The sequence below is a fragment of the Oncorhynchus tshawytscha genome, unplaced genomic scaffold (genome assembly GCF_018296145.1).
Source record: "Oncorhynchus tshawytscha isolate Ot180627B unplaced genomic scaffold, Otsh_v2.0 Un_contig_3807_pilon_pilon, whole genome shotgun sequence".
In the NCBI taxonomy this organism is placed as follows: Eukaryota; Metazoa; Chordata; class Actinopteri; order Salmoniformes; family Salmonidae; genus Oncorhynchus; species Oncorhynchus tshawytscha.
The window spans coordinates 65,001-79,447 of NW_024609349.1; the positions used below are offsets into that span (position 1 = coordinate 65,001).

At 45.1% G+C, this 14,447-nt stretch overlaps 1 protein-coding gene across 1 annotated transcript in view; it reads left to right on the forward strand.

Moving 5' to 3' along the window:
• LOC112242514 (adhesion G protein-coupled receptor L1-like) overlaps window positions 1-14,447 on the forward strand; it is a gene marked incomplete at its 3' end in the record, with an annotated part of 77,180 nt that overhangs the window by 37,480 nt on the left and 25,253 nt on the right. Inside the window, exons 8-13 of the mRNA XM_042314951.1 lie at window positions 2,024-2,135; window positions 3,000-3,152; window positions 10,579-10,924; window positions 11,027-11,323; window positions 12,074-12,177; window positions 12,664-12,849. Of these exons, the coding sequence (XP_042170885.1) occupies window positions 2,024-2,135; window positions 3,000-3,152; window positions 10,579-10,924; window positions 11,027-11,323; window positions 12,074-12,177; window positions 12,664-12,849 (1,198 nt within the window). The remainder of the gene's footprint in view (window positions 1-2,023; window positions 2,136-2,999; window positions 3,153-10,578; window positions 10,925-11,026; window positions 11,324-12,073; window positions 12,178-12,663; window positions 12,850-14,447) is intronic.

Here is a 14,447-nt window from a genome sequence, read left to right on the forward strand (position 1 = left end):
TAGAGAGATTGAGAGAGACATTTAGAGAGATGGAGAGAGACATTTAGAGAGATGGAGAGAGACATTTAGAGAGACATTTAGAGAGATGGAGAGAGACATTTAGAGAGATTGAGAGAGACATTTAGAGAGATTGAGAGAGACATTTAGAGAGATGGAGAGAGACATTTAGAGAGACATTTAGAGAGATGGAGAGAGACATTTAGAGAGATTGAGAGAGACATTTAGAGAGATGGAGAGAGACATTTAGAGAGACATTTAGAGAGATGGAGAGAGACATTTAGAGAGATGGAGAGAGACATTTAGAGAGATGGAGAGAGACAGACATTTAGAGAGACATTTAGAGAGACATTTAGAGAGACATTTAGAGAGACATTTAGAGAGATTGAGAGAGATATTTAGAGAGATGGAGAGAGACATTTAGAGAGATGGAGAGAGACATTTAGAGAGACATTTAGAGAGATGGAGAGAGACATTTAGAGAGATGGAGAGAGACATTTAGAGAGATGGAGAGAGACATTTAGAGAGACATTTAGAGAGAGAGAGACATTTAGAGAGACATTTAGAGAGACATTTAGAGAGATGGAGAGAGATATTTAGAGAGACATTTAGAGAGATGGAGAGAGACATTTAGATAGATGGAGAGAGACATTTAGAGAGACATTTAGAGAGATGGAGAGAGGGAGAGAAAGAAACAGAGAGAGAGAGAAAGAGAGAGACATTGGGAGAGAGAGAGAAACACAGACGGTGTGTGTGTATAATGTAAACTATTTGTCTGAGAGAGAAACAGAGAGAGACAATGTACCACAATACCAGTTTATTTGGACAGGGACAATGTACCACAATACCAGTTTATTTGGACAGGGACAATGTACCACAATACCAGTTTATTTGGACAGGGACAATGTACCACAATACCAGTTTATTTGGACAGGGACAATGTACCGCAATACCAGTTCATTTGGACAGGGACAATGTACCACAATACCAGTTCATTTGGACAGTGACAATGTACCGCAATACCAGTTTATTTGGACAGGGACAATGTACCACAATACCAGTTCAAAGGGACAATCTCAGAACAGTTTATTTGAGTGAAATGATGCATTGCTCAGTGACAGATTTAGTGCTAAAAGTTTATTTCCATGAGGGACAATGTACCAGTTTATTTGGACAGTGACAATGTACCCTCATTTGGACAGGGACAATCTACCGCAATACCAGTTTATTTGGACAGTGACAATGTACCGCAATACCTGTTATTTATGTCCTCTCAACGTCCTCTTCAGTTCATTTGGACAGGGACACAATACCAGTTTATTTGGACAGTGACAATATGTCCAGATTTGGACAGTGACTCTTCGTCCTCTATATAACAGTCCTCTCTACGTCCTCTTTATGTCCTCTCTTCGTCCTCTATATGTCCTCTCTACGTCCTCTTTATGTCCTCTCTTCGTCCTCTATATGTCCTCTCTACGTCCTCCTTATGTCCTCTCTTCGTCCTCTTTATGTCCTCTCTACGTCCTCTTTATGTCCTCTCTACGTCCTCTATATGTCCTCTCTACGTCCTCTATACGTCCTCTCTACGTCCTCTTTATGTCCTCTCTACGTCCTCTTTATGTCCTCTCTACGTCCTCTCTACGTCCTCTTTATGTCCTCTCTACGTCCTCTTTATGTCCTCTCTACGTCCTCTCTATGTCCTCTCTATGTCCTCTTTATGTCCTCTCTACGTCATTCTTATGTCCTGTCTCTGTCCTCTTTATGTCCTGTCTCTGTCCTCTTTATGTCCTGTCTCTGTCCTCTTTATGTCCTGACTCTGTCCTCTTTATGTCCTGTCTCTGTCCTCTTTATGTCCTCTCTACGTCCTCTTTATGTCCTGTCTCTGTCCTCTTTATGTCCTGTCTCTGTCCTCTTTATGTCCTCTCTACGTCCTCTTTATGTCCTGTCTCTGTCCTCTTTATGTCCTGTCTCTGTCCTCTTTATGTCCTCTCTACGTCCTCTTTATGTCCTGTCTCTGTCCCGCCAGGCTGCCGAACCGCGTCGACGGTACAGGCTTCGTGGTCTATGATGGAGCCGTGTTCTACAACAAGGAACGCACGCGCAACCTGGTCAAGTACGACCTCCGCACGCGCATTAAGGTGACCTCTGACCTTTACCTGAGATCTGTATCACCTTTCCCACCGCACCAGGCTCGAGGTCAAAGCCATTTCAATCCCAGTCAATTCAGGAAGTACACTGACATTCCGATGGCAAGTCTTCAACGCTTTTTGATGAGGAACATATGAATTTGGAATTTGGTTAACTTTTTGAATTGACTGGAATTGACCCCCAATCCTTCACAGACTGATGAATTGACCCCCAATCCTTCACAGACTGATGAATTGACCCCCAATCCTTCACAGACTGATGAATTGACCCCCAATCCTTCAGACAGACTGACCCCCAATGAATTGACCCCCAATCCTTCACAGACTGATGAATCCTTCACAGACTGATGAATTGACCCCAATCCTTCACAGACTGATGAATTGACCCCCAATCCTTCACAGACTGATGAATTGACCCCCAATCCTTCACAGACTGATGAATTGACCCCCAATCCTTCACAGACTGATGAATTGACCCCCAATCCTTCACAGACTGATGGTTTCTCCAGAAAATATGTATTTTATATTAGATTTTTATTGTATCGAATGATTTCTTGTGTGTTGTGTATTTATGACAATTGTAAATGCTTCAGCATTGATACGATGTAACGTCGCCTTATTAAAATGTAAATAAACCTTTCTTTCTCTCTCTCTCTCTCTCTCTCTCTCTCTCTTTCTCTCTCTCTCTCTTTCTCTCTCTCTCTCTTTCTCTCTCTCTCTCTTTCTCTCTCTCTCTTTCTCTCTCTCTCTCTCTCTCTCTCTCTCTCTCTCTCTCTCTCTCTCTCTCTCTCTCTCTCTCTCTCTCTCTCTACCCCATCTCTCTCTCTCTCTCTCTCTCTCTCTCTCTCTATGAAGAGCGGCGAGGCGGTGGTGTTGAACGCTAACTACCACGACACTTCTCCGTATCGGTGGGGCGGGAAGAGCGATATCGACCTCGCTGTGGATGAGAACGGACTGTGGGTCATCTACTCAACTGAAGCCAACAATGGACGTATAGTTGTCAGTCAGGTGAGAGAGAAGGATGGATCGGCTGGAGGAATGGATTTGACCTAAATGTCCTTTTGTTCTTTTTTTATATAAAAAAAAAATTGTAGGGGGAAGATGAGGTGTAAAATTGCAGATAGATTTTGGCTTCTACGTACCCGTGGGAAGTAGAGGTGCTGAGGGGGCTGCAGAAACCTCAGAAAATTCAAAAAAATCTGAAAATTAATAATAATAATAAAAAATATAGAATTTTCTAGAACTAGCAGACCGATATAGACGTCGCTAGTGCGGGCAACAACAAAAAATTGCAACATCCCTGCTTTGGCAAAAAGTTGTATAATTAGGAACAGAATCAGGTTTCAATAGTTGGAGTTGTAAGAGTTGTTGCCCTGCCCCTTTCTCTGTGATGTCATTCTAATGGAATCTAGAAAGAACAAAACCCTGTCCCTTTCTCTGTGATGTCATTCTAATGGAATCTAGAAAGAACAAAACCCTGTCCCTTTCTCTGTGATGTCATTCTAATGGAATCTAGAAAGAACAAAACGCTGTCCTCAAACATTTACATCAAATGGTGCAAAGTTATGAACAAAGACACAAAACATTCACATCAAATTAAATAACATGGAAAACAACCACTTTTTGTACAGTATAAATTTACCATCCTTGCTAAACAGAATGTAAATGTACATGACTGTATTGTACAGAGGCTGGTTGTCTAGGTTTGTACCTGTAGACTTTCCATGAGCCTGTAGAAAAACAATGACCGCTACAGTAATTAACTACATTGGGCGTCAAGTGGTTTGTGGTGTCATGATGGTAGAGTTGGCTCAGTTGGTAGAGCTTGGCCTTTACAATGCTAGGGTTGTGGGTTTGATTCCCGTGGGGGACCAGTATTGAAATGTATATACTCACTACTGTAAGTTGCTCTCGATAAGAGTCTCTACTAAAATGGAAAGGAATGAATCCACCACTTCAATTTTCACATAGAAATACATTTTAAAACATTGGAAAACATATATGAACCTGGTGTTTGTATGTTCAATAACTATAATCAGATTTACTGACTGTACTCCATAACTATAATCAGATTAACTGACTGTACTCAATAACTATAATCAGATTAACTGACTGTACTCCATAACTATAATCAGATTAACTGACTGTACTCCATAACTATAATCAGATTAACTGACTGTACTCCATAACTATAATCAGATTAACTGACTGTACTCCATAACTATAATCAGATTAACTGACTGTACTCAATAACTATAATCAGATTAACTGACTGTACTCCATAACTATAATCAGATTAACTGACTGTACTCAATAACTATAATCAGATTAACTGACTGTACTCCATAACTATAATCAGATTAACTGACTGTACTCCATAACTATAATCAGATTAACTGACTGTACCCAATAACTATATTCAATAACTATAATCAGATTAACTGACTGTACTCCATAACTATAATCAGATTAACTGACTGTACTCCATAACTATAATCAGATTAACTGACTGTACTCCATAACTATAATCAGATTAACTGACTGTACTCCATAACTATAATCAGATTAACTGACTGTACTCAATAACTATAATCAGATTAACTGACTGTACTCCATAACTATAATCAGATTAACTGACTGTACTCCATAACTATAATCAGATTAACTGACTGTACTCAATAACTATAATCAGATTAACTGACTGTACTCCATAGCTATAATCGGATTAACTGACTGTATTCAATAACTATAATCAGATTAACTGACTGTACTCAATAACTATAATCAGATTAACTGACCTGGCACGCAGACGTCCCATCTAGAGCTCTGGAAATGCAAATGCGCTACGCTAAACGCTAATAGTATTAGTTAAAACGCAAACGTTCATTAAAATACACATGCAGGGTATTGAATTAAAGCTACACTCGTTGTGAATCCAGGCAACAAGTCAGATTTTTAAAATGCTTTTCTGCGAAAGCATGAGAAGCTATTATCTGATAGCATGTAACACCCCAAAAGACCCGCAGGGGATGTAAACAAAATAATTAGCATAGTCGGCGCTACACAAACCGCACAATAAAATATAAAACATTCATTACCTTTGACCATCTTCTTTGTTGGCACTCCTTGATGTCCCATAATCACTATTGGGTCTTTTTTTTCGATTAAATCGGTCCATATATAGCCTAGATATCGATCTATGAAGACTGTGCGATAAACAGAAAAAAATAGCGTTTCATAACGTAACGTCATTTTTTAAAAGTAAAAAAGTCGACGATAAACTTTCACAAAACACTTCGAAATACTTTTGTAATGCAACTTTAGGTATTAGTACATGTTAATAAGCGATAAAATTCATCAGGAGGCGATGTAAATTCTATAGGTGGCCGTCTGGAAAAAAATGCCTGGAGAAATCTCAACCAAAACATCCTGCCGGAGACCGGAGGGAATCGGTTCCCTTGGGTCGGTTCGACCAAGAATCAAGTCCGAAGCAAATGAGAAGACTCTAGACATCCTGTGGAAGCTGTAGGTACTGCAAACTCGGCCTCATTTAATCCGGTTCACCTTTAACAATTCCTGGAAGTGGCGCATGGATATTTTTTTCCATTTTCAGTGATCAGATTTTCCTGCGCTTTTCGATGAAACAGACGCTCTGTTATAGTCACAGCCGTGATTTAACCAGTTTTAGAAACGTCAGAGTGTTTTCTATCCACACATACTAATCATATGCATATACTATATTCCTGGCCTGAGTAGCAGGGCGCTGAAATGTTGCGCGATTTTTAACAGAATGTTCGAAAAAGTAGGGGGTAGGATCAACAGGTTTTAACTGACTGTACTCAATAACTATAATCAGATTAACTGACTGTACTCCATAACTATAATCAGATTAACTGCCTGTACTCAATAACTATAATCAGATTAACTGACTGTACTCCATAACTATAATCAGATTAACTGACTGTACTCCATAACTATAATCAGATTAACTGACTGTACTCAACCCTACCTCCTCATCTATAATCAGATTAACTGACTGTACTCCATAACTATAATCAGATTAACTGCCTGTACTCAATAACTATAATCAGATTACCCTGACTGTCCTCCCTAACCCTAACTATAATCAGATTAACTGACTGTACTCTATAACTATAATCAGATTACCTGACTGTACTCTATAACTATAATCAGATTAACTGACTGTACTCAATAACTATAATCAGATTAACTGACTGTACTCCATAACTATAATCAGATTAACTATAATCAACCTGTACTCAATAACTATAATCAGATTAACTGACTGTACTCCATAACTATAATCAGATTAACTGACTGTACTCCATAACTATAATCAGATTAACTGACTGTACTCAATAACTATAATCAGATTAACTGACTGTACTCCATAACTATAATCAGATTAACTGACTGTACTCCATAACTATAATCAGATTAACTGACTGTATCAATCTCAATACATTTTCTCCCAGATACAATAACAACAATCTCAATACATTTTGGGGTTAATATAAATATTTTAAATACATATATTTTTTAAATATATTTTCCTTCATTGTCTTCCTCTAACGCTACCACCCCTCCTCTAACCCTACCACTCTTCCTCTAACCCTACCACTCCTCCTCTAACCCTACCACTCCTCCCCTAACCCTACCACTCCTCCTCTAACCCTACCACTCCTCCCCTAACCCTACCAACCCTCCTCCTCCTAACCCTACCACTCCTCCTCTAACGCTACCACCCCTCCTCTAACCCTACCACTCCTCCTCTAACCCTACCACTCCTCCTCTAACCCTACCACTCCTCCTCTAACCCTACCACTCCTCCTCTAACCCTACCACTCCTCCTCTAACCCTACCACTCCTCCTCTAACCCTACCACTCCTCCTCTAACCCTACCACTCCTCCTCTAACCCTACCACTCCTCCCCCTAACCCTACCACTCCTCCTCTAACCCTACCACTCCTCCCTAACCCTACCACTCCTCCTCTAACCCTACCACTCCTCCTCTAACCCTACCACTCCTCCTCTAACCCTACCATCCTCCTCTAACCCTACCACTCCTCCTCTAACCCTACCACTCCTCCTCTAACCCTACCACTCCTCCTCCTCTAACCCTACCCTCCTCCTCTAACCCTACCACTCCTCCTCTAACCCTACCACTCCTCTAACCCTACCACTCCTCCCCTAACCCTACCACTCCTCCTCTAACCCTACCAGTCCTCCCCTAACCCTACCACTCCTCCCCTAACCCTAGCACTCCTCCCCTAACCCTACCAATCCTCCTCTAACCCTACCACTCCTCCCCTAACCCTACCAATCCTCCTCTAACCCTACCACTCCTCCCCTAATTGTAGTAAACTAATGGACAGCAACACTTAGTCTTCTACTTCCAGTTTATACGTGCTGTGTACATTTCACGGACACAATATGTTTCACTAAATGTTTTCAAATGAAACAAAATACCTTGTTTCGAAGCTTTTAGAATTGACTTCCTAACCCTACCTCTCCTCCTCTAACCCTATCTCTCTCTAACCCTCTCTCCTCCTAACCCTATCCTCCTCTAACCCTCCTCTCTAACCCTACCATCCTCCTCCTAACCCTTCTCCTCCTCTAACCCTACCACTCCTCCTCTAACCCTGGCCCTCTCCTCTCTAACCCTCTAACCCTTCTCCTCTCTAACCCTACCACTCTCCCCTAACCCTATCAAACTCCTCTAACCCTCCTCTCTAACCCTACCACTCCTCCCTAACCCTACCACTCCTCCCTAACCCTCTAACTCCTCCCCTAACCCTACCACTCCTCCTCTAACCCTACCACTCTCTCCCTAACCCTACCCTCCTCCTCTAACCCTACCACTCCTCCCTAACCCTACCACTCCTCCTCTAACCCCTAACCCTACCACCTCTCCTCTAACCCTACCACTCCTCCCCTAACCCTACCACTCCTCCCCTAACCCTACCACTCCTCCTCTAACCCTACCTCCTCCCTAACCCTACCACTCCTCCCTAACCCTACCACTCCTCCTCTAACCCTACCACTCCTCCTCTAACCCTACCACTCCTCCCCTAACCCTACCACTCCTCCTCCTAACCCTACCACTCCTCCCTAACCCTATCTAACCCTCACTCTCCTCTAACCCTACCACTCCTCCTCTAACCCTTCCACTCTCCTCCAACCCTACCACTCCTCCCCTAACCCTACCACTCCTTCTAACCCTACCATCCTCCCCTAACCCTACCACTCCTCCCCTAAACCCTCTCCTCCCTAACCCTACCACTCCTCCCCTAACCCTACTTCCTCCTCTAACCCTACCTCTTTCTCTCCTCCCTAACCCTACCATCCTCCCCTAAACCCTCACTCTCCCTAACCTCTTTCTAACCCTCCTCCCCTAACCCCTCTCCTCTCTAACCCTACTCTCTCTAACCCTCTCCTCTCTAACCTCTCTCTCCCCTAACCCTACCTCCTCTCTAACCCTACTACTCCTCCCCTAACCCTAAACTCCTCCTAACCCTCACTCCTCTCTAACCCTACCACTCCTCCTCTAAACTCATCTCCTCTCTTCTCTCCTACCACAGTCCTCCCTAAACTCACTCCTCTCTAACCCTACCTCTCTCTAAACCCTACCTCCTCTCTAACCCTCTCTCTCTAACCCTCTCCTCCTCTAACCCTCTCCTCTCTTTCTCTCCTAAACTCTCTCCTCCTTTCTCTCTTCTCTCTCTATCTTCTTTCTCTCCTATCTTTCTCTCTCTATCTCTCTCTAAACTCTCTCCTCTCTTTCCTCTCTATCTCTCCTAACCCTCACTCCTCTCTAAACCCTCTCCTCTCTATCTCTCTCTAAACTCTCTCCTCTCTTTCTCTCTCTCTAAACTCTAAACTCTCTCCTCTCTTTCTAAACTAATCTCTCAGCAAACTCTCTCTTCTCTCAGTTTTTCTCTCTCTATCTCTCTCTAAACTCTCTCTCTGAAACAAAATACCTTGTTTCTCTCTATCTCTCTCTAAACTCTCTTTCCTCTCTTTCTCTCTCCATCTCTCTCTAAACTCTCTCCTCTCTTTCTCTCTCTACCTCTCTCTCTAAACTCTCTCCTCTCTATCTCTCTCTAAACTCTCTCCTCTCTTTCTCTCTATCTCTCTCTAAACTCTCTCCTCTCTTTCTCTCTCTATCTCTCTCTAAACTCTCTCCTCTCTTTCTCTCTCTATCTCTCTCTAAACTCTCTCCTCTCTTTCTCTCTCTATCTCTCTCTAAACTCTCTCCTCTCTTTCTCTCTCTATCTCTCTCTAAACTCTCTCCTCTCTTTCTCTCTCTCTCTCTAAACTCTCTTTCTCTCTCTATCTCTCTCTAAACTCTCTCCTCTCTTTCTCTCTCTCTCTCTCTCTAAACTCTCTCCTCTCTTTCTCTCTCTATCTCTCTCTAAACTCTCTCCTCTCTTTCTCTCTCTATCTCTCTCTCCTCTCTCTCCTCTCTTTCTCTCTCTATCTCTCTCTAAACTCTCTCCTCTCTTTCTTTCTCTATCTTTCTCTCCTCTCTCTCCTCTCTTTCTCTCTCTATCTCTCTCTAAACTCTCTCCTCTCTTTCTTTCTCTATCTTTCTCTCCTCTCTCTCCTCTCACCTCTCTCTAAACTCTCTCTCTCTCTATCTATCTCTCTCTCCTCTCTCTCTCTATCTATCTCTCTCTCCTCTCTCTCTATCTATCTCTCCTCTCTCTCTATCTCCTCTCTTTCTCTCTCTATCTCCCTCTCCTCTCCTCTCTTTCTCTCTCTAAACTCTCTCCTCTCAATCCTCTCTCCTCTCTTTCTCTCTCCTCTCTCTCTCCTCTCTTACTCTCTCCTCTCTCTCTCTCTCTCCTCTCACCTCTCTCTCTAAACTCTCTCTCTCTCTATCTATCTCTCTCTCCTCTCTCTCTCTATCTATCTCTCTCCTCTCTCTCTATCTCCTCTCTTTCTCTCTCTATCTCCCTCTCCTCTCTCTCCTCTCCTCTCTTTCTCTCTCTAAACTCTCTCCTCTCAATCCTCTCTCCTCTCTTTCTCTCTCCTCTCTCTCTCCTCTCTTACTCTCTCTCTCCTCTCTTTCTCTCTCTTTCTTTCTTTTTCTCACCTCTCTTTCTCACTACTCTCTCTCTCCTCTCTTTCTCTCTTCTCTCCTCTCTTTCTCTCGCCTCTCTTTCTCTCTCTCTCTCCTCTCTTTCTCTCTTTCTCTCTCTCTCCTCTCTCTCCTCCCTCTTTCTCTCTCTCTCTCTCTCCTCTCTCTCTCTCTCTCTCTCTCTCTCTCTCTCTCTCTCTCTCCCTCTCTCTCTCTCTCTCTCTCTCTCTCTTTCTCTCTCTCTCTCTCTCTCTCTCTCTCTCTCTCTCTCTCTCTCCTCTCTCTCTCTTTTCCCCCTCTCCTGCCCCTTCCATTTCCCCTCCCCTCCAGGTAAACCCTTACACCCTGCGTTTCGAGGGCACGTGGGCGACCAGCTTCGACAAGCGCGGGGCGAGCAACGCCTTCATGGCGTGTGGCGTGCTGTACGCGGTGCGCTCCGTCTTCCAAGACGACGAGGGACAGACAGACAGAGGAGGAGGAGGTGGAGGGGATATGGTGTTATATGCGTTTGACACCAGTAGAGGGCGAGAGGTGCCGGTCCAGATCCCCTTCCCTAACCCCTACCAGTATATATCATCTATAGACTACAACCCACGGGACAACCAGCTGTATGTGTGGAATAACTACTACGTGCTGAGATACCCTCTGCAGTTCAGACCGCCCCAGCCTACCAAAGGTGTGTGTGCCCAGGGGAAGGGCAGAGTGTGTGTGGGGGGCAGTTTGCTAACCAGAATGATAATATATTTTACCCCTCCCTCCCCATGCCTCTCTCCTCCAGGTCCTCTCTCATCTCTAATGACTACAGTGGGGTCCTACACAGCCACCGTAGCGCTGACCCCAGTACGACCTTCAGCCTCCAATCCCATCGGGGTCATCAACCGGAGTCCGGACTTGCGGCCAATCACGGCCATGGTCCCGCTGACCCCCCACCCCCCCCACCGTGCCCCCATCGCCCCGGGGGGGTCCTACGGGGGGCAGGTTGGGGTGTGTGAGGGGAGGGTGATCAGAGGGGTACAGTGGCCCCCTACACCTAAAGGAGAGATGGTGGAGAGACCATGTCCCAAAGGATCACTGGGTGAGTGTGTGTTGTGTGTGTGTGTTGTGTGTGTGTGTGTGTGTGTGTGTGTGTGTGTGTGTGTCAGTGAAATAGTAGGCTGGTGAGAAAGGGGGAGAGAGAGAGAGAAGGGGGGGTGATACTGTAGAGTGAGAGCATGCTGAATGCAAATTAGGTTTTGATCTGTCTCTCTCTTCCTCCCTTCCTCCACCCCTTTCTCCCACTCCCCCTCTCTCTCCCCACCCTCCTCTCTTCCTCCTCCCCCTCTCTCTCCCCACCCTCCTCTCTCCCTCCATCCCTCCTCCCCCTCTCTCTTGTCCCCACTCTCCCTCCATCCCTCCTCCCCTCTCTCTCCCCACCCTCCTCTCTCCCTCCATCCCTCCTCCCCCTCTCTCTCCCCACCCTCCTCTCTCCCTCCATCCCTCCTCCCCCTCTTTCTCCCCACTCTCCCTCCATCCCTCCTCCCCCTCTCTCTCCCCACCCTCCTCTCTCCCTCCATCCCTCCTCCCCCTCTCTCTTGTCCCCACTCTCCCTCCATCCCTCCTCCCCCTCTCTCTCCCCACCCTCCTCTCTCCCTCCATCCCTCCTCCCGCTCTCTCTCCCCACCCTCCTCTCTCCCCCCCTCCCCTCTCTCTCCCCACCCTCCTCTCTCCCTCCTCCCCCTCTCTCTCCCCACCCTCCTCTCTCCCTCCATCCCTCCTCCCCCTCTGTCTCCCCACCCTCCTCCCCCTCTCTCTCCCCACCCTCCTCCCCCTCTCTCTCCTCCACCAGGTATAGCATCGTACCAGTGTGTGTTGTCCCCGGTAACCTGGAACACCAGAGGGCCTGACCTCAGTAACTGTACCTCCCCCTGGGTCAGTCAGATAGCACAGAAGGTCAGTCACATACACACACACACACACAGGGAGGGAAGGACATGGACACACACACGGATGGACACGTGCGCGCATTCTTACGCAGGGACGCGTGCATACTGTATGCACACACACACACATACAGACACGCAGAAGGACATGGATGGAAACACACCCATACGCACGCGAAGACATACACACAGGTCGTCAATGGACAGCACCACATAACTTTAACATGCCCTTATGTTCCTCCCTCCTCCCCCGTTCCCTCTCCCTCCCTCCCTCCCTCTCCCGTTTCCCCCCCTCCCTCCCCCCTCCCCCTCCCTCCCTCCCTCCCTCCTCCCCCGTTCCCCCTCTGCCCTCCTCCCCCCGTTCCCCCTCCCTCCCTCCCTCCCCCCCGTTCCCCCTCTACCCTCCTCCCCCGTTCACCCTCTGCCCTCCTCCCCTGTTCCCTCTCCCCCTCTGCCTTCCACCCTTGTTCCCCCTCCCTCCCCTCCTCCCTTCTAGATAAAGAGTGGGGAGAATGCAGCTAACATCGCTGGTGAGTTAGTAAACCTGACAAGGGGGCGGGTCTACGCCGGTGATGTCAGCATGTCAGTCAAACTTCTAGAGCAGCTGTTGGACATCCTGGATTCTCAGCTTCAGGCCCTACGACCAGCCAACAAGGAGTCTGCTGCACGCAACTACAACAAGGTACACACACACACACACATTACAACAAGATACACACACACACACACATTACAACAAGATACACACACACACACACACACATTACAACAAGATACACACACATTACAACAAGATACACACACACACACACATTACAACAAGATACACACACACACACACACACATTACAACAAGGTACACACACACACACATTACAACAAGGTACACACACACACACACACACATTACAACAAGGTACACACACACACACACATTACAACAAGATACACACACACACACACATTACAACAAGATACACACACACACACACATTACAACAAGATACACACACACACACATTACAACAAGGTACACACACACACACACATTACAACAAGATACACACACACACACACACACATTACAACAAGGTACACACACACACACACATTACAACAAGGTACACACACACACACACACATTACAACAAGATACACACACACACACATTACAACAAGATACACACACACACACACACATTACAACAAGGTACACACACACACACACACACATTACAACAAGATACACACACACACACACACACATTACAACAAGATACACACACACACACATTACAACAAGATACACACACACACATTACACATTACAACAAGGTACACACACACACACACACATTACAACAAGATACACACACACACACACATTACAACAAGATACACACACACACACACACATTACAACAAGGTACACACACACACACACACATTACAACAAGGTACACACACACACACAAGATACACACACACACACACATACAACAAACAACACACACACACACACACATTACAACAAGATACACACACACACACACATTACAACAAGACACACACACACACACACACATTACAACAAGATACACACACACACACACACATTACAACAAGATACACACACACACACACATTACAACAAGATACACACACACACACACATTACAACAAGATACACACACACACACACACATTACAACAAGATACACACACACACACACACATTACAACAAGATACACACACACACACACACATTACAACAAGATACAACAACACACACACACACACACATTACAACAAGGTACACACACACACACATTACAACAAGACACACACACACACACACATTACAACAAGACACACACACACACACACATTACAACAAGGTACACACACACACACATTACAACAAGATACACACACACACACACACATTACAACAAGATACACACACACACACACATTACAACAAGATACACACACACACACACACATTACAACAAGACACACACACACACACATTACAACAAGATACAACACACACACACACACACATTACAACAAGGTACACACACACACACACACACACAACACACACACACATTACAACAAGATACACACACACATTACAACAAGATACAACACACACACACACACATTACAACAAGATACAACAAGACACACACACACACACATTACAACAAGATACACACACACACACACATTACAACAAGATACACACACACACACACACATTACAACAAGAT